Source organism: Plasmopara halstedii (assembly GCF_900000015.1).
Source record: "Plasmopara halstedii genome assembly, contig: Scaffold_247, whole genome shotgun sequence".
Classification (NCBI taxonomy): Eukaryota; Oomycota; class Peronosporomycetes; order Peronosporales; family Peronosporaceae; genus Plasmopara; species Plasmopara halstedii.
The window spans coordinates 9,161-30,348 of NW_020187168.1; the positions used below are offsets into that span (position 1 = coordinate 9,161).

General features: G+C 46.3%; 3 protein-coding genes across 3 annotated transcripts; 2 read left to right on the forward strand and 1 right to left on the reverse strand.

Annotated features, from left to right (window-relative positions):
• Nucleotides 1-1,049: 1,049 nt before the first annotated feature.
• Nucleotides 1,050-1,412, forward strand: PHALS_03987 (40s ribosomal protein s20; the record flags this gene model as incomplete). The annotated part of the gene is made up of 1 exon (XM_024721983.1): nt 1,050-1,412. One exon carries the CDS (start codon nt 1,050-1,052, stop codon nt 1,410-1,412), a length of 363 nt encoding a protein of 120 aa, XP_024573105.1.
• Nucleotides 1,411-3,283, forward strand: PHALS_14978 (uncharacterized protein). The gene has a single exon (XM_036407298.1). It carries the CDS (start codon nt 2,842-2,844, stop codon nt 3,022-3,024), a length of 183 nt encoding a protein of 60 aa, XP_036263012.1. The 5' UTR covers nt 1,411-2,841; the 3' UTR covers nt 3,025-3,283.
• PHALS_03988 (gamma-glutamyl hydrolase a) lies at nt 3,282-4,235 on the reverse strand (the record flags this gene model as incomplete). The annotated part of the gene is made up of 1 exon (XM_024721985.1): nt 3,282-4,235. One exon carries the CDS (start codon nt 4,233-4,235, stop codon nt 3,282-3,284), a length of 954 nt encoding a protein of 317 aa, XP_024573107.1.
• Nucleotides 4,236-21,188: the final 16,953 nt, after the last annotated feature.

A 21,188-nucleotide genomic window follows, 5' to 3' on the forward strand; every position in this document is an offset into this window, starting at 1 on the left:
CATCTTGCTCAAACGGTCCACAAAGACCACCACACCCGTGTTGCCCGCCTAGTTCTTCGGCAGGCAAGACACAAAGTTCATACCTATGGACTATTAACACCCGGAGAATACCGGTAAACGGACCAGCGGCACCGCCGCCGCATTTTGAGAGGGTTTCACCCTTTGACACGTCTCACATATAGGTGCTCGTCTATTTGTACAACTTAGGCCACCGATAGTGGCAACTTACCAAGCTATACGTCTTCTCACGTTTGGCTCTGTGTCTCGTAAGACCCTCAAACCCCAAATAAGAAATGTTTTTTTTATATAAGCTTTAATACCCAAACCTGAATAACCCAACCTACGCCGCGGTATATATGAGCCCTAATGTGGCCACATCTTGGTGAGGGACGGTTTTGGGGTTTGTTATTAATTTTTGTAGATTGTATGTGGTGCATCATGGCTTTTCCTTGACAATGTTGATAAATGAATTAAGCAGTGTATCTGTTGATTATCTTTTTCTCACCAGGAGAATTATTTAAAAATGCCCAGTAGTCCCATTCTTGTAATATTTGTAAGAAAACCGGTAGAAATTAAGCCAATTCCCTCAGCACGCCATTCACACTCAAAACTTTAGCGTACCAGATGCTGTTAATTGTACAGCATCGCCAATAATGTGGCGGGCTAGCCTTGCATACGAACGCACTACCTTTTCTAAATATCATAGTGCATTTGCAATCACGTTCGGGCTGTAAAGAGCATGTATGGAGCTTCATACATTTCACCTAATATTGTGTACATTGCAATTGACTTTAAATCAGGACGTATCAAATCCTGATCTTAGCCAAGCCATGTTCGAGTTGTCTATTGCAACATTTGGCGTACACATTCGCGTTACACAAAAATTGAGATGGTACAGTGTACCACGAATGTTGACTGCCATTCATCCTGTCATTTTGGATTCAGGTTACTGTCAGTCCAACGCTGGTATGTGTTGAATATTCAAATAAAGTACACTCTCTAGAGGTCTGACCGTCGCTACCTTGTCTTACAGCCCTCTATCCAGTATCATGTCCCTTGTTAGCAAGCCTAAGACCGTTGAGGCGGAGGAGACCCGCATCCACCGCATTCGCATTACGCTCACGAGCCGTAATGTGAAAAATTTGGAGAAGGTTTGTGCTGATCTCAAGCGTGGCGCCGTAGACAAGAACCTTAAGGTGTCGGGTCCTGTCCGTCTTCCGACTAAGATTCTGCGTCTCACCACGCGTAAGTCGCCTTGTGGTGAGGGTACGAACACGTGGGACCGATTTGAAATGCGCATTCACAAGCGTATTATCGATCTTCATGCCCCGTCGGACATCGTGAAGCAAATCACGTCAATCTCGATTGAACCCGGTGTGGAGGTTGAGGTGACTATCGCTGACACCGCTTAAGTGTTTGGTCGATCTTTTGTGGTCACTTTCACCATCAAGATCTACGTCGCTGCTTTATGCGCTTAAGATTGGTGGGGACGAATTTATTGCAGTCGTGATGAATCCAAATATGCACCTTGTGATCTTCGTTTTGTTATTATTTTCCTCGCTGTGATACTTAATAACATGACGCACCATTGTAGTGACGAATTTGAAAATATTGACAACAAGTCATCGTTTAGTTCTCGAAATGATTTCCAGGCAATAAAATTCGTGAATTTCTCTACCTCATTGTCAACTTATCACCCAAATGCACTCCCGATGGCGTCCCTCACGGTACAGATGCCTTCCAATCTTCAGAGAATATAACGTTGCCTCTATTAGATGTTTCTCTACGGTGTCTGATTTGACCACGCAACGTGTATGTTGCGTGGTATAATAGATGTTGCAGCACACGGTGACTTGAGGTGTATATTGCTTGCAAACGTAACTGTCATGGTTCCTCATGGATCGTCATCATGTCGGCCGACCGCTTCTCTGTACGTGTATGCACAAGCATATATAGCTACATTTTCTCCGTTGAAGTAAGAAATAACGCCAGCAGAGCTGACCGCAACTGCTCGCACATTTTTTTTCTGATTGAGATTTGACGCATGGGCTCGCACCGATACGTATTCTGGCCAGAGCTATGTACAAAGTTACGCTTACGGAATGGGGAAAGCCGAAATTTGCTCAGAATGTATTATCATTTTAAGAATATGATCTGACTAGTATAGCACTTTCAACATGGAGATCTACTGCAACTTCGACATCCTCTGTATGACGCCCACATAAAATGAAATTATCTGTAAATGCTCGTGGAATTTGTATTACGCATGTGCGAGAAAACCTAAAATTTGAATATGGGCAATACAATTTATAGTCAATAGACGCAGCAGCACCAAAAAGGTGATGAAGCAAATCAGTGAAGAAACACACAACGGCCAATCTCCGTCCTGTTGCGTTCATCTATGCAATTGCGGTATTTGTTCCATCACAGAAGAAAATCAAGCAGTGTATGTAAATATGTCATGTTACACTTTCTTTCGTTTATCCTCACAATAGTGATACAGTGTGGTACCCAGCTCGCTCGCAATTCTTTACTACAACCACTAGACATTGTTTTGTATCATCTCGTCACAGCGCAAGAGTATGATATATAAAGGCTCTGCACGGCTGCTGTAAGTCTCGTGTGATCCGAGTATCTCCATTTTAGACGTGTCGGTTGTACTAGCATCTGGGGTTTGTGTGGCTATGGATCTATTAAATGCAGTCGAGCAGCGATGTTACGACTGCTCATGCGGAAGAAAATGGAGCCATATTCTGGGAGGCTGTGATCACTAGATAGCGTCCAGCGTTTCCAGAGAGGAGAGGCGTAATCTTAGATGAAAACGTGCATCTGCATGGAATCATGGATATCGCGGTTTCAACATTGAATTGGATTGTCGTGTCTACCATAAGCTGCATGATTATGTACTTCCGCCAATTGAAGCCGTGGATAGAGCTCTGGAAAAAAGCAAGCCACTACGAAACGACTCACTATGTTACTCTAATAGCTGGTGACTGTGATGTGTCATTGAAAGCTCACGTATGACAGACGGACTGGCTTCGGTGTTAAAATGTGCATCCTTCACAAATACTAGCATTGTGCGCAATTACTCATGTTACGAGAAAGTCGAGCCTCACCTAGATATTTGCGAATGACGATGTGAAAACTCTCGCAAAGAATGGTACTTAGATAAAATAACTAGTGTTTTGAGAACGGTATTTGTCTTTGTCGAGGTCTGTTAGCATAATTCTGTGACCCTACGACTCGTTGACAACCTCGCAGCCATGAGCAATTTGTGTCAATTAGATCCCAGTGCTCCAAAAGGTCATTTTAAAGTCGTGTTTGAAGATGTAAGATTCAACAAAGCCCGGGTATGTGACGGTGGACGTCTGATAGTTGTAAATCAGCGCCTTGCGCTCAGCCTTAGCGCTCTTGAACCGGAGCTCGTTTTTGCGCGCTTCACTGATGAAGAAGTTGGCAAAAAATTGTCCGCTTCCAACACCTTTAAGCGAATGATCAATGTCCTCGAATGGAGTTCCGTCTTCAAACTCTCCATACTCGAAACTGTTCTTCTCCGGGTGGAACTGCACACCATAGATTGGGTACTTCTTCGCCTCGATCGCCGAGATAAATTCAACCCCCTTTCTATCTACGTTGGTGGCTAACACATTGTAAAAGTTGGTGAGAGACAAGTACTGGTTGAACCTTTCAGGTGTGATTCCAAGCTCGTGATTGTTCATTGTAATGGCCGTGTCATGGAGCCACGAGTACATTTCAGGGCTAGCCTGACTGAATAGTCGACTAGCAGGCGCAGCTTTAGTGAAATTTAATGGAAGAGAGATATTCATAGAATCAAGGCCTTCGTTTAACAAGTTCATGTCTTTCGTCGTGAGCTGCAGAAGCCATTCGAAGCCTAAACAAGTGCCCCACACAGGAAAGTACACCCCTTTGTCGTTTAGCCCCAGTGCCAACCGGAACAGTTGTTCTGCGCGATCATTAACAGTGGCAGATCCACCGGGAAACAGCAACCCGTTGAGTTGTGGCAATAGCTGCTCAAGATACGGCTTAGGGGCGTTGTATGGGATTGGGACAACGCGACCTCCAGCGCTTTCCACCCACTTGACGTATGATGCCGCGATATACTCGCCATGCTGGGAAATTGGATGCGCAAAGATGCCGACGATCGGCCCATGAGTACTAGCGACGACGACTGAGAGGCTAAGTGCTACCGAAACTAGGAGCGACATCAAATCCATTGTCAGAATAATCTTCAGGTCAAATTAAGCTGTGGTTGGTCTGTCCTACCAAACTGCATGATTATTGTGGTGTAAAAGGATTTGATTCGAAAGGATAATGTTTTAACGAATAATGAAGCTAAAAGAAACTTGTAAAAGTTTTACGTGATAAGCTTGTTCTTGAGCGCTGAAATAAAGGGAATTCTATGATCAGAATCGCCATATCGACTGCGGCACTATGTCTGCTTCTACGCAGACGGCTCTACGGCCATGCCGTTGTTTGTTCACGGAACCATGACCGAGGCCTAGACGTTCTTTTTATTCCGCCTCACCCCTGCACCAAACTGCACAAAACGTGCTCGTTTCCGAAAGCTGAGTGTGTTTAGACACCACGCCGCGGGACTGGCGACAAGGTCCAACGCACTATTAATAACCTGGTTAACTGTTTATCTGAAGGCGCAAGAGTTGCAGCAACCTCGATCAATTCCATAATCACGGCGTGATATATGTCGTGAATCTTTCCTGCTTTTAAATTTTTCTCTATTCTATTGCTTAAACTTAATACTATCAAGTTTTTTTAAGACAATAGCGTCGGCCGCAGGGACCATTACTTAGCGGTAGATCGCCGAGCTATGAGCTCAATAAAGCAAATGCGTTCGCGCTTGTAATGTTCGGCAAAAAATATATTTCTGGCGCGGTGTGTTGAAAGAGGTTTCATTGTAATATATTGTGAGTTGTGTTGATTTTGGATAAGCAAAGGAAATGCACTTATGGAGAAGAGTGGAAATTCAGAAGCGATTACTGTATCGGTGTTTAAGTATCTAGTCTGCATCCAGTTAACAACAATCTACGCTCACTTCAACATCCTACTCGCCTGAGCAAAATAAGTTTTATGAACGTACCGTAATCATCTCGAGGTTGGATCAGACAGGTAGCTTCAATACACTACTTCGATAAAACAAACGCCTAGAATCCGAGTACTGATGTGATGTCGTTATAACTCAGTTTTGGCAGTCTTCGTCCTGGTGTCCGCCGTCATCACAGCACTCCAACTGACTTTACCACGCTTGGCTTCATACGAATGTACTGGCGTTTGATGTTAATGTGGTTGGCGCGTCCATGTATCATGGGGTTCTTCGTCATGCTCAACAAATTGTCTTTAAGATACTATCATTCAGATACTGATTCGTATGTTGCGGCCAGATCCTCGCAAATAAGAAGGTAATTCACTTGCTTTTTGAATGGCCAAATTCAGTGCAAGCACTTGAAGACAGTGAAGCCATACTCATTTCTTATTCTATGTTTTCGTATGCGCTCATCCGAAGGAACGTGCAGCCCATAGTTGACTTGCGGTTAAAGACATTACTAGCCCAACAAGCATCAGAATAGTCTCAAAGTTTCCCTTTTCATCGAGCTAGAGACAGCTACTGTGCAAATTCACTCCTTGTTGATTGCAACCCATGCATTTCACCGCGGTCCAATGATCGACTATATTTTCTTCGAGCACGATAATAACCCACTGCGAAAGTAGTGTCCGGTCGTGTCAAAGTCATCAAGTACAGAGATGTACCCAACGACTCACGAAACGGAGCGTTTACCTTGATGTGCACGCAGCTTGAACAGGACCGAGAATTCAGATCCGCCGAACTTACTACTGCCTCGATATTGCGGGGTTGCCTGTTCTTGAAAAAATAAAATACATACACTTTCCGAGGGAGGCTTAGGTCTTAAAACACATACACTTTTCGAGGGAGGCTTAGGTCTAAAAACACATACACTTTCCGAGGGAGGCTTAGGTCTAAAAACACATACACTTTCCGAGGGAGGCTTAGGTCTACTGAAACGTCCCACCGCCTTCCAGCGGGCGGTTGACTTACAAAGGTGAAGTGACATTCATTATCTTAGCCAATAGGATTTTAACCTCCGTAACCTGATAAGTATTTCCAGTTCTGGTACAACAGAAGTAAAAGGGGATATACAACGATATAGGGTCTACAGTTCATGATAGAAACACAAATTATGTGTTCCGCATAAATCTGTAATGAGATACACCACCCCTCACACAAGCGTGGGTTTACCCAAATTTTCTTAAAAATTCCTTCAAACTTCCTTCAGACATTTTTTCGGACTTTTCTCCGACTCGAGACTCGACCATTCGTGCCCCACACATATGAAACCCGTCGAAAACGACTTGCGCTGACGTCGAGCGCAGAGCAAAACAGTACCTCGATCCGAGGATGCGAAGGCGCCTCTGCCATCATTGAGATTGGATGATGCTTCAAATCTATGTCGAACGGCGCTTTCACACGATGAGCCAACATCCGGCATCAAACGACCAGCTTGGGCGGATGACGAATGATATGAAGAGTGCGGCGGGGCTGCCGTAGCTCTTTCGCTTGAGGAAGCTAAGCCAAGGTCGATGACTAAAACCAGTACGCAATCCGCTTACTCCAAGAGTAAACACAACCTAAACCCAAGTTGCGGCAAAGCCGCCTATATCTAAATCTCCTAATCAAATAGTATAATTCAGTAAAAAGGAATATCTACTGGCAGTCCAGCCACGTAGTGGCTTCTTGTTAAGGTGTAGCCACACCACTGTGTGATCACACCATCTTCTGTGACCCACCCTTTCATACCGGGGTACGTGTAACCCCGTTACACTCTCCCATCAAAATTGTGGACACCCACAATTCACATTTATCTGTCGCCTCGTACGAGGCTAGCGTGTCCAAGACACCGGAACGCTCAATGAGTCCTGTGTCTAGAATACGAAAAACACCCAGCCTTGATAGTTCCGAGAGCGCCCTTCTTCGACTCCTGCAGGCGATGTGTAACGGAATTACACGTACCCTTTTATGAAAGGGCGGGTCACACAAGATGATGTGACCGTACAAAGGTGTGGATTATACAAGTTGGTAAGCACAATGATGTGGCTAAACCGTAATAAGAAGCCACTTCGTGGCAGGACTGCCATAGTAGTTATGCATATCAATTAGGTTTCACTACTTAATTGGGAAAACCTACTGTTTTAGATATTGGTGCAAATAAAACAGGTAAATATAGTTTAAATTTTAAACGGAAGAGTTTATTTGCCTTGGTTAAGGTTTTGGCTACTCTAGGTGGTAGCGGATTGCGATCCGCAATACTCGTATTGGTTCTGACGTAAGTTCGGTAACCTTAGCTTAGCTTCATCTAAGCAAAGAGCTACGGCAGTCCCGCTGCACGCGGTGCAACTCCGGACAGTACGTCCGCAGCTTCACGGGATCACATCCCAAGCCTCGGCAATAGGGCGCCACTCATCGCGCCCGCCACGGGCGACGGATTTTCTCGTCGAGGATTTGCCGACTAGGAGTCGGATACTCCTCTCCCAGGATAGGAAGAAGAGGAGGACGAGGAGCGCCCGCAGCGCGACGTGAGCCCTGCTCAAACCTTGCGAACACCGTGTCCGGTTCCTGACCTTTCGACCTCCGAGGAAAGTGTTATCACTACCAACCGCCTCGACGAGGCACAGATGCAGCAGCTGGGGGTTGCCCACAGGACGGCTCTCATGCGCTCGAATCCACGGTCGGTCATAGACCTTCGTGTGGAATACAGCTTTCGCTCGGCGGATCTCGCTACTGAAGCGAAGGACGCGATCAACCGATCGTTGGGAGTCTACGTAGGCGGGGTCTCGGTCACCACACAAGCTGAGCTTGACCAGCAAAAGCTCTTCGAGCTCCTTCTTGGTACCTCAAGAAATTCCCACGGATAGGTACCGTGCTCGACTTTGCGCTAAAAGAGGGCGGACTATTACTGTGGTGCTTGCCCCTGGCGAAACCGCTGCAGATGATGAGAAGATTTTTTTCGATGTGTGCAGCGGCACGGGAAACTTTCCTCGCTGTCTAACCTACAGCGAAGCCACAAGGAAGTGGACATGCGCGTGGAGCGCCATCTTCGGTTCGAGTTTGCCAGACTCAAGGCGCAACGCCGACTTCCTTCGTATTGTCGCATTGCGACGTATGGATTAATCCATCACATTCTCGTGAGTTATGTGGTATCTCGCACGGGTACCGCAGCAGCTCAGGGCCATAGCTTGAGCTCAGCTCATGGCCCTTCGGCTTCTCTGGCTATTGCCAAGAAGCGTGGGGCGTACAACGACGCGATGCGTCATGATCCCTATACTCATACGCGTCTACGGCGTCTGGGCAGCCTTGCCGAAGTGGCACTTTGAACCCCACGAATTCTCGGAGTATGGGTATCCCGCAACTATACAACATACTGGGTTTGACCTGTTGACGACGTCGACCCACAAGACGTTTCACGTGATATTGGACACCACCGTTTTGTCGAAGAGATTTGGCGGCGGACAATGACGACTGGTTCCATTGCCGTCCGGTGACTTGCGATGCTCTTCGAGCTCTTGAGGAAAAGGTCCGTCGCGATCAGACTCCGCTGAGCATCGTGCTGAGGTCGTATATCGCTGTGAGAAAGACTGCAAGAGCTTGGAGCACTTTGTGCACCGACTGCCTCACGTTGAGGACTATCGCGCTTTGTCAGAGCGGCTCCTAGCCGTCGAGAAGACAAATACATTAATTTGCGGAGCGCTTTGCGCCGTTGGAGATGGAGATCGTTGCACTTCGTGCGCAACATAGTTGATGGTTCAGTTTCTGGTTGGTTGTGCGCAGGTGGGTGCTGCCCCGTGTCAACGCTTCCGCGTTCACTTGCGCCGGGTCCTGGTACGGCTTAAGGAAGCCCACATAAAACACCGTAGGGTGCGCATCCGTTTCGGAAGGTTCATCGTATGCGCAAGTCCCCGCTTGACCACAACATTAAAAGATCCGATAAACCATGGACGGAGCTTTGTCTTTAAGACAGCAATAACTGCATATGTAGGAAGGGTTTCGCACTTTAAAAACCAGGTCTCCGACCTCAATGTTTTCAATATTTACTCTACCTCTTCTGTCTGCATATCCCTTCCGCATGTCTTGACTTTCAGCCATCGCATCGCGAGCGTGTCGTAAGACACTCAGTTTGGTAGACGGATATCATCGACTTCTTTACGCACAGTGAGGGGGCTGACATCAGCTAGCCGTTCGGCTGTTCCTCCCTCACCAATCCCCGAGCCATTGGATGGCGGCGTCAGCAGGACGCGGAAATTAAAAAGCCCGTTTACGTAGAACGGTGTATAGCTGTTAGATGAATACACTGCATTGTTCAGAGCAAACTATACGAGTGGCAACGTAGCGCCCCAGTGCTTCGGCGTTTTAGCGCAGACGCTGCGAAGAACGTCTACAACGACGCGATTCACGCGCTCAGTTTGACCATCGGTCTGCGGATGGTCCACCTTTGACATGGTCAACTTGGTGCCCAGCATCTTGAAAATCGTCGACTAAAGCTTCCCAATGAAGCGTGGGTCTCTGTCAAATACAATTGACTTTGGGAGTCCATGTTGTCGAGAGACACGATCCACAAATAGCGTCGCTGTACCGACACCGTCGATCGTGTTCGTCACTTCGGCATGATGAGCCATCATGCTCAAACGGTCAACGAATACCACGACATTCGTGTTGCCCGCCGAGTCCTTCGGCAGGCCAAACACAAAGTCAATACATATGGACTGCCAGCACCCAGTGGGTAACGGTAAGCTGGCCAGCGGCGCCTTCGCATTCAGAGAAGGTTTCACCCTCTGACATGTCTCACACGTGCGCACTTATGTGTTCTTCCACTTGTCCAGCTTAGACCACCCAGTAGCGGCAACTCACATAGCTATACGTCTTTTCACGACCGAGATGACCAGTCGTGGGCATCATAGAGGATACACTGCTTCAAATCCTGATCGTAAGGAGCCACAAGTCGTGGCGTATCCGTCGAGTCGGTGCAATATTACATCAATCCATTGTTCAATGAATATCGGTGCAACCGTGAACGCAGTCGCGACGACAATTTCTTGTCCGAGTTTCTAAACTCCTTGCTCCCGAGAGTCCATAGCAGCGCTACGCAGATATCATCACCCGTGCACGCGGCGCGGATCGAATACGTCACAGACAACGCTACCGTCGTGGCATGTGCAACCTCATAATCTGGTCTGAGTGACAACGCATCAGCCGAAGCATCTGCTTTTCTGGCCTATACTTCACCTCGAAGTTATATTCTAAGAAGAAGGAGAGCTATCTAGCCTACCTCTGCGAGAGGTCGGGCGACTGAGTTGCAGTGCGTAGTGACGCATGGTCTATGTAGTTCAAAAACGGCTTTGAAGTGGAATGGGTAGTGCTACTCTGCAGCGTTAAGCTGGCAAATTTGAACGCCATCACCCGATCTCGCGCCTCGGTGTCTGCTTGCAGCAGTGCACAGCCGATCGCGAAGTCCGAAGCGTCACAAAGGACCTTAAAAGGACGATCAGGGTCTGACAAATAGTATTGGTGCATGCAGGAGGCTGTCTTTGACCCCATCAAAAGCCTCCCGAAGCTCGGTGTCCCAACACCATTCCGCATCCTACTTAAGGAGATTCGACAATGGCCGTGCCATTTCCGCATAATTCTCGCTGTACTTGTGCAAGTAGTTGGCGAGGCCAAGTCACTTGCGCAAGTCTTTTTTGATCTTTGAAATCGGCCAGTTCACAATGGCCTTCACCTTAGTGGGATCCGCTCGAAGGCCACGCTCCCAATGAAGTAGTCTTAAAGGGGAATTTTTTCAGCGCCAAAGATGCACTTATCTCAATTAGCATACAGCTTAGTTGTGCTCATGCACTCGAGCACCGCTCTCAATGACGATGTGGTTCGTTACTTCCGTCCTCCCGTGCCCCGCACGATTGTGGACGAAGATGTCGTCGAAGTATGTCTTTGCATATGCCCGATGTGACCTGAACAACTGCGTCACAAGCCGTTTGAATGTTGCTGGTGCGTGTGACAGCCTTGGGGCATCACCAGCCACTCCCAGAGCATGCCGCTCATAATACTCACCGCTGTCAGCGGAATATCACTCGCTCCCATGAGCAATTGGTAATACCCATCGACCAAGTCGAGTGCACTGTATCTTGTACATCCAACAAAAATACTTTCACAGAATATTCTTCCTAGGAATCGGCGTCTGTGCCGGAATGGTGGCAGCGCTGACCATATTGTAATCGTGGACGATACGCCACTTGCCGTTCGGTTTCTGGACACAAAACGTGGGTGTCGATTGGGAGGCTTACTCTCACGCACCCAATCAACTATCTCATTATGTTGGGAAATGCGCCGCATGCATGGTGTGATGCAAGCTTCACGTGCGAAAGGACGTAGAGACCACGGCTGGGGATACACTAGGCGTGGCACAAACTTTACAATCCGATCCACGAGACTTGTGAATCAAGGAGTCAATCTGAGGAAAATTCTCGCTGGGAATCGTTGTATCTATATACCGTAACGTCTAAAAATAATTTCGATTTCTCGAGATCCCAAGGCACAGCCATACAACCAGGATAACTATTAGATTTGCTCCGTGAGCTCAACGCGATATCTAATTTCGCAAGGAACGTGGTCTTGTGACAGACATGAAGATCAGCACTGCTGATATCAGCCGATAACTTTCGATTCAGCTTGGTTGGTGCTTTTGGTGAAAGCTGCGATGCAAAAAAATGTTGAATCTGATATAACATTGAACTGTCGTTTCTTGCTGTATTAGCTTTATTAGATACGATCTTCCCTTTACAGCAGACTAAGAATATTATACAAGAAGATTTGAGTGTTATAACGGCGCAGCGAGCCAGTGTTTGTTATACATTTGCCAAAGTAGACAACAACGGCATTCATTTTGTCCAAGGCCCCATGTAGTCGCTATGTAGATTTGCCACAAAAGTCATGTTTCAAAAGTGGCGTGACAACATGGTGAGCTAGGAGATATCATATCGGTCTCTCTAAATCCGGATATGCTGACAAGGTGGTTTGCATCAATGCGAGTAACCACGCTTAATGTTTACCATGCTTGTGCGTACACAGGCAGTCAGTAATTACGTCAGCTATCGAACGTAGGATCTCAGGAATAAATTTCATGCGCTGGACTAGAAACCTGCTACCATGGAGTATATTGCTGCGTTTTTCGAGCGGCATAATCACTCCCGGAACAACATTCAGGCAGTTGTCACTGACAAACGTTTTGTGGGATAACTCGTAATAGAAAATAGCCTTTCCTTCTTTCGAAATTTTCTATGTGCTCACGTACTGGAGGAAGGTTTTCACAAGACCAAAGTACAACCTGAAAATGGCGCAGCATGATGCGATGAAAGCTGCACTTGCAGAACTAATCTATTGGTATGGAATACCCAATTGTTTTGCATTGCATACCGTGTTGCTCCTTGTGTTGTAGAACATGACGCATTTGTAAAGTTTAAAGACAAGTATAGTGAAAGTCTGGATCTGGCTGAACTTACGAGAGTTTAATCAAAAAGTGTGTGTAACGAGCTCCTTTAATCCAGTTTTAAAAATTGTATGGGTGTGTGTAAAGGTGAGCAAATCATGTATGAAGTCAATTTTTGATGGGAATTCTCCAAATGGTGACACACTTTGACAATTTAACAGAACGTGACACATTTTGTATAAAATACCAGGGTCAAAACAATCCAACGTAAACCAAACAGTATTTTACTAACTGTAGCCAACGTGAGGTAGACAACGTTTGAGGAGGGACAAACAGGCTAAAGCTCGTCCACAAGAGATGCGCGCACCCTAATAGAATGGTGTATGCAGCGGTTAATGAGTCAAATGGGATTAATTCCTGAGTACATATGATCTCGAATAGCAAGTCACAAACACCTGGTAGCCAAAGCGAAACGAATCTTCAAATAGAAAATTGTTCCACGTTATTTTTCGCTATCAGGGCTGAGAAAGGCGTCCCGTGGCTCTATTATGCCCCCGGATGCCAAACCCCCCACACGTGTACGGCTTGCGTTAGTTACCGCCTGTTTCTCCGCGTGACCTGATGCGTCGCTTCCTCGGTCTCCCCACCTGACGAACAAACTGGGCTGGTAGTACACTGGTGTCTGGTATGAGCTTGTGCTCATCCGGAACCTCAATCGAACCAACCGTATCCTGGAGGTGTTTTCAAATTTATTGGGTTGACAATTGATAGCTGAATTCTTCTTGGTATTGCGGTCGCGTTGGTTGGCTACAGCTGGTAAAATACTGTGTAATTTACGTTGGATGAATTGATCACAGGTGTTTTATACAAAAGCTGTCACGTCCTGGTCAAAGTGTGTCCCCTTTTAGAATATGCCCATATTTAAAACTACAACGCATCGTGGCGATACCAGCGAGTTAGTAAACAATATTTGTCAGATATTTTCGACAGTACGAGAGTATGTGACCACTTCGCTGTTCATAATATCTAAAGGATTGTCCCGAAGCACATTTAGTGATGAGTCGTTGGCGAGAGTGCGCTTACATTAAGAGATTTTATAGGTTTTTAAAGGACATTATGTGCACGCTGAGAATAATTGATTTGGCACGGGAAATGTGATCGTGCTGATTCATAATCTACCGTTCCAGCACTTGATGTAATCTGCTCAGCAATTCATAGCTGACGGCGTCGACTGCGTCCATGACGCCACCGTCGATGATGGGTGACTCCTCTCAACCCAAGCCGCTCATGGTGAGCATTCAGACCTTTGAGGACAAGGATGGAGAAAATCTCCTGCTTTGGATGAGGAAGACCGAGATGGTTATGACGTCCTCCATATTCGAGTCCGAGCAGCAGCACGTGACGCAGGCTATTCCCAAACTCGGTGGTCAAGTGCAAGAATGGGCACTACATCGATCGAAGCGGCGTTTCCCTCTTGGATGGAGCTGAAGCTGAAGCTTTTACGAGTGTTCCCCGCCTAACCAGGCATATCGTGTGCGATTGCGTTTTTTTGCCGCCCGACAGGGCAAGAAGGAATTGATGGACTTTGTCCAAGCGCTGCGTACTCTCATTGTCGATATCCCAGCCGATCCTCTCCCCGAGGCGGTCACAGTGACCGTCTTTATAGAGGGCCTCCGCACTGGCGTGGCCAGAATGGATGTCTTTCGTGTGCATCCGTCTTCTGTAGAAGAAGCAGTAAATGCGGCGTTGAATGCCGAATTCAACTTTAAGTCGGCACGATTTTATTGGAAAGAACACTTTAGCAGCTCGTCGAGCGGGTCTGAGCCGATGTAACTCAGCTATGCTAAGAACGAGGAGGCAGAGCTCCGAGATGCCGAGCAGCAATCGGACACTCAACGGTGTTTTGTCTGTAGAGACACCTGTCACCTTCGGATTAGTAATTCCCTGCGAAAGGCGCGTCAAGGTTCATCAAACCGACGTCCCGCTTCTTACCAGTCTTCATGTTTGTCGCAGGGAAACGACAACACCCAGTAGGCGCGGGGCGGCCTACTGGAGAAAAACTGAGCTCTGTTGAGCCTTAAGGAGGTTAATATCAGCAGGGCCCAACCCCAAAAAGCTCCGTCCTCTTGTACTCGGAACGTGTATGCAAGCCGGGCTTGCTGGTCGTAAAAGCGTCCGTGAAGGGCTTTGAGAAGCCAAGAAAAATTCTGATCGACTCTGGGGCGTCGGGCAATTATGCTCGACGCTCCACGATTGAAGGAAATCAGCTGTATGGTGGGGCGCTGAAAGCGCGGCTGAATGATACCGTCACTGTTCACATAGCGACGGGGAGTTGAGTCACTGTGCCGAGGGTCCCTGTGAGCCTCGATTGCGTGAAACACTGTCTATTCTTAGACTTGGATGCAAGGTATGACCTTATCGTTGGTATGACGCGGTTAGAACACTATGAGTCATGGAATGATTGGAGGCCGAAGACCTTGAGCGCTACGTGAACGTCTTCTGGTAGAACTTTGGTGAGTCATAATCCCACCTCTGCTAAGAAGCAAAAGTGCTATTGGCGCGGACATTGGGCCGGAACGGTGAATGAGCTGGATATCAGAGTATCCTAGTTGCTGAACACTGAAGGTGTATTGGACAAGAGTCCCGAACTCGCGAGCTGAAAGTGGAGCGGTTCGTAGCCCACTGCGTGCTGCTTAAGTATCAAAGCAGTTGCTGCATGTCAAGATTGGCATGGTCAGATGAGAATCGAGGCATCGAGGTCAAGGTCCCAGTGACGCACGTGGAGTGACACGTAATCCATTGAGCACCGCTATATGCGCGTGGAGTGGCGCGTTATCCACCGAACGAAGACTGCGGAACTAGCAGCTTTTCGACGGATGTTGTTAATAACATCAAATCTACGATGGAGCAGAGCTGGACGACGCTGAGTGCGTGCTCACACAGGTCTCGCCGAGACGTAAAACCTCTGTGAGGAGGCGATAGCACGCCATATGTTTGCCGCAAGACGTCAAGCGTCCACCCTGAGCCAGGATGTGTCTACCGTAGACGATAGCGCACAGCTATACACCCTTGTCAACGGTATGACGGGAGAGGAAGACGGCGACGTCATCCTCGATGATATTTCAGCGGTGGATGCTCTTCTTAAGTTGGACGAGATGTCCCTTGAAGAGTTCGGCAGTGCCTTGAAGGCAGGCGATTTAGCCGAGGTGGTCATTATACGACCGGAAGAGGAGATCAACTCGTCGTCACTTCTGGATGAAGCTGTCCTGGAGGGCACCAAAAGGGTGCTGAACGCACGAAATGGATCATCGACCCTGAAGAATTCCTCGGATCTGTATTATCATTTGGTGAAGGAAATTCAGGACGACGTCTCCAAAGACCCGCCGTCGGTCCTTCCTCCGGACCGAGGTATGTGTCATGAGATCGACCTGGTTCCGGGGGCAAATACTGCGATACACGCCAATGGCCCCTGCCCAAGGAGCAGTTTGACGTCATTGACGCCTTTTTCGACGACGACCCAGAACGAAAAGCACAATTATTATCTCTTGAAATTTTACAAAGTGGCCTCAATATCCGTTCTATTCCGATTGTAGTATAGCCGTCGCATGAAGCTAGCAGCTTAATGGTGCCACGGATTCCTCCTTTGATTGATCATCAATTAGATTTTGTACCTGGGATACATTGCCTGGGTAAAAATTTCAAGCTTTACTCTTTCTCCAAAGGAAAACAGTGTAATATGTACGTATTGCATACCAAGATTTAAACCCCATTGTATCGATCCTTTATCAATCGACTTCTCTTTTCAAAGGAGCAGCCTTGCTTGTGGTCTAGGCTCACAAACGTGCTAAACTACTTGTGAAGACACTAGCACAATACTACTATTCAGCAGGCACAAACTTGTGAGAGCAACAAACCCCAACTTTATCTACTCTTTTGCTCAACACTACCCGCACAACTCAGCTTAAACCCCATTACCACCCTTATTCCCTGAGTTACTGCCTCAGATGCTTGTGATGCGAGCTGTAGGCGTTAGACTTACTAGCCCCAACACAATAAATACATCGGAGCCGGAAAAATATACGGATGAAAAACAAATTCGAAGGACCCACCGAGAATATGCGTACTTTACTTTATCCTCCACATCGTTTCAAGATCAGACCAGGTTGCCTCGAGCACTCTCGTTTTTAGAGAGTAGTTCGAGTCGAAAGAGTTAGACAAAAAGAAGAGGTGAATCTATTTTCCCTGGAGCAACAACGCGATTCGAAGATAGACCGTCAATCTATGTATTCATGCATTCATTTTATTAACAGTGAGCTAGTGCAACACATCAAACGCTTTATTCTCTGCCGTTGTCGATCAAATTGCGACGCATTTTTCATTTGTATCACTACTTTTACGTGGATGACCGAGCCAAAGGGTAATCTATATCGCACAAACGATTAAACAATCATTGGTACATATGCCAAGAGTACAGCTTTCATGATCTTTTCCTCATGTCAGTACTCGAATTTGTGGGAAGCAGTTTGCGTTGCGGCTAAAATATACTTTTTCAATTTTTATCAGATTATTTAATAGACCAGGGTACATTTGAAAGGAAATGCTGAAATATACGAGGGTCAGGGTTGATTCTCATGCTTCGTACGCGTGGTATTCGTATTGCCTGCTTTTGTGTAAATGTGATTCTTACTCACCTCGATCCAGGGTAGCAGACTTCATTTTTGAATAGTAATATGAAGTTTTGAGAACTTTGCTCCTTTTATAGGTATCAAGTGCATATCACGATCGCATTAGTGCATGTCACGATCGCATTAGAAACAAATTGAATAGATCTAGTCACAATTGTGCCGTGCATAGAAGTACATTGACGTGATATCTCTAACTTTTTTGCTATGCGAGATGAAAAAGCAGGATGAGTCTTCTAAGTTTTTTCGTCTTTTAACAAAAGCTGAATCACATTCCGTTTTTACATTAGTTTTCGCCCAGTCACATTATTTCTTATCGAAACGTCGCACTTAAGGCTAAAGTCTCTATAGACACATCGTATTGCAAACTATAATTGGGGTTATTGCACAGAATGAAAGTCATAAGACCGACAGAACCAAGAAGTAGAGCAAATTAAGAGCGGGTGACGCGCGAATGTAAAAGTTGAAGGGGTTACTGACCTTTCAATCCTCGCTTTGCAATTTCTTCACGTCTATATATATATATAACTGCTTATCGTTTGAGCCTACTACAACTGCAGACGATGTCGTCACAAGAGATTTCTGTACTGGAGTACGCATTGTACTATGGCGTATTGCCTTTCAAACGTAGAGCAAAGCTCAGAAGTACTGAAGTACCCGGGCGAGAAGACTCCACAAAAAAGGTCAGTGGTGCACAAGGACAGCTATTTCAAGCTATGCAGCACATAGACTAATACAGAATAAATTCTAACGTGATAGAAATTCTCGGTTTCGCTTCTGGGTAATACGTGTGCGAACCCATCCCCTGCCCGTTTGGTTAACGAGGACTCGTACAGTGAATACGTTCATTGTGCGAGGTATCTGGAATCACTTTGAAGTAGGTAGCCCATATCATAAATTTGACGACCGAGTCTATATCGACTTTATTTGCGTACCAAACTCGAGTTGTAAGTCCATTTGTCTTCGAACCAGCTTGACGCAAAAAAATTCTCATGTTCTTGGTTAGTCTAGGTGGATAACACACTTGGCCGCACTAGGGTCAAAAGATGATAATATGCTATAAGCATGCGCACGTGAGACATTTACGGGCCTTCTTAACCAAATACCGGTGAGTGCACAATAAGCACCTATTGAGAGACTGCTTATGATAAGCATCCAGATTTTCTAATGGAAAGACAAAGAATTTTTCTTTTTTGGATCAACGACCACACCCTCAGCTAGACCCAGACAATGTATGAGCGAGCTGATCTAGCGACTTAAAAAAAAAACCGGGCGCGTAATACGACGCTTACGTGTTAAAACTGGGAAAAGTGCTGTCTTCGACATGGAAAGTGTTGAAGGGTCATATGTGTGTTCGCGAGTGTCAGCACCGCCAAAACCGGCGTACCTTATATCCTAAATTTTTTGTTGACCCGTCAAACGAAGCAAAAATAACCAAGGGTTAATAACACTCATCGTCAAAGGCTGAAGACCCTTTTCTGGAATCTGTAAAGATGACCATCTCCATAAGCTGCCTCTAGACAGGTGCGGCGCGTATCTCGACCTGTCGCGTTCACTCTATCGTGATTAAGAAAGTGGTCCAGGTAGCATTGAATGCGAATGATAACTTCCTTACCGAGGAAGCCGAATAAAGTGATGAGAGTTCAAGCTCTATGAGTCCTCCGAAGGCGATTGTCTAGCCTAGCTGGTGAGAAAGAGATTTGCTGCTCAGCAGCTCCGCACTTGTGAAAGTTTCACTAGGAGTAGTACGAAACATATGATCCCTGCAAACCCCCTTTCATCTCGCAAAAAGATACGAAGGGCAGGAACCCACGCAATGTCGTCCGACAATGACAGCAGCTCACTGCTTGTTTGTTAACGTTCTGCCAAAGATATATTCTGTGGACCGCGCCAAACAATTATCCTTTCTGGTCTCCTCAGGCATTCATTCTGGCGATCACGATACACAGGCGCCTTTTCTGTCGCACTTGAGTGGACACATTGCCGTATTTGCCTTCCGGGCATAGCTCAACGCATTTAGCAGTACCAATGCCATGTAATTCGAATAACCATGCTCCGCAACGGATATATTGTAGCTTCATGTCCGCCCTAATAGACTTTTTTTTCTGGTAAAGGTGAGTTTGCGAGTCACCTAAGCTTCATCAGGAGACAAATGAGGGGTGCATACGTTTTTAATTTCCAGTCGGCTCATGGTTCGTAGAGTTCTAGCCAAGCCATATCTAGGGTGAAATAGGAGCTAAAATCGTGGTACAGGAAAGAACATTGCTTCACGCTGTTTATTTTATCAAATTTCACTAAAATGTTTAAAATAATATCTGGCGTCTTTGTCACAAGACGCACAATAGCATTCATTTTTGGCATATCTAATTCCTTCGCACATTATACTGTTTTCGACAGTCGCGCCTCATACAGAAGTGTACCGTGCTCCTAAACATATAGTAACTTCCACAATTTCCGAAATCTTTTCATCACCAACAAGCATGTCTTAGCTGTGAACCCAACCTCTCTTGGAGAAAGCCACTAATTAAAAGGCGGATTATGATATGTTCACGCGGTAGAATCAACCCGAGTTCTTTCCAGGCCGACCTGTATCAACTTTAGCCGCTTATTTTTAGCGAGAGATTCATTGTGGTGCGCTCTTGTATAAATGCCCGACCCATCCGACCTCTCAAACGAATGTTACGGATGCAAGATGCAGGTTTTCTGTACTACCGCAGGTTTTCTGTACTACCGCAGATGAAGCATTTGTTGTTACCGCAAAGATTTTTAGCAGCTAAATCTCTCCTTCCTTAGAATAGCTGAGTACTTCCGCCTCTGCCGGGCCCGTAAATCGTCCAGTTACAGTACCCAGTTTGGCACTCGCACCTCAAAAGGTGTAATTTGCAATAATTACGGTTAGCACAGCTCCCTCAAAAGTAATAAGTTCGATGTTAAACGTTTCAGTGCGAGCCGCATCCCTTCGGAGGCCTTTTACGAAGATCGTAAACGTGCCTACTCCGAGAGAGGGTATGACGCGATTGCGTCATCCAGAGTCCTCAACTCGTGGACATAATCTGACAGCTTTTGTCTGTCGAGAAGGGTGTACAATACTTTAAACGCACCTGATACGCCTAGAACTCCCTGGATTTATCGCATTTAATTGCCCACCTAGAAGCGCCTAATCTCGAGCGTGATCTTCTAGCTTGGATAATTCGGGTGAAACGCTCTATTGCTTCGTTTGGGTTGAGACAGAAATCAAGACCACTTACCATAGCCAGAAAAAGAGTTTATTTGCTCCAAGCGATATACTTACAACGCGGTTGAAGTGTTTCATCTGAGCATCTGTCCTCAAATGTTCATTAGCTGACATATTCGATTTGGTGCCGAGCTCTTAAATAACATTTGCCGACTCTTTGCTGCAAAGAGCGGATCTAGAGAAAAACAATGTCGATGGGCAGTTTGACTGTGCACCCCGGTAGCGGTGTAGCTGACGGCCGCAGGATGTGCGGCGTTGATCAGACAATTTATAAATACTGCAATGCTGGTATTACCGTACGCATGTGTGGTAAGACCGGAAGTGAAGTCCAAACGAATAAACTGCCTACATTCTGCTGAAAATGGTAGATTGACCAAGGTGCCGAAGCATGCGGCGAGCTTTAACTTGCTGACATGTTTCGCACGGGCGCACATACGTCCTCTCTGCTTTAACTTGTAAAGACGCAGTAATTAGCGCTTACTGAGCAGTATGTATTTTCTCAATCGAAGAGGCCAAACAAATGTGTCACATCTGCCTTGTACAGTATTCTGGACCTGGACTCATCATCACAAATATACGCTAAGTATCATGTTGTCAGTACTATATTTATGCAAGCTTTAGGAGAAGGCATAGCGGCAGAGACGTGCAATCGCGCACTCCGAAAAAAGGGCGTTTAGCTTTAGAATAAATGTTTTTACAAAATATAAGCAACGAAACACATGCTGCGCCTGGCCCGTTTGCAGT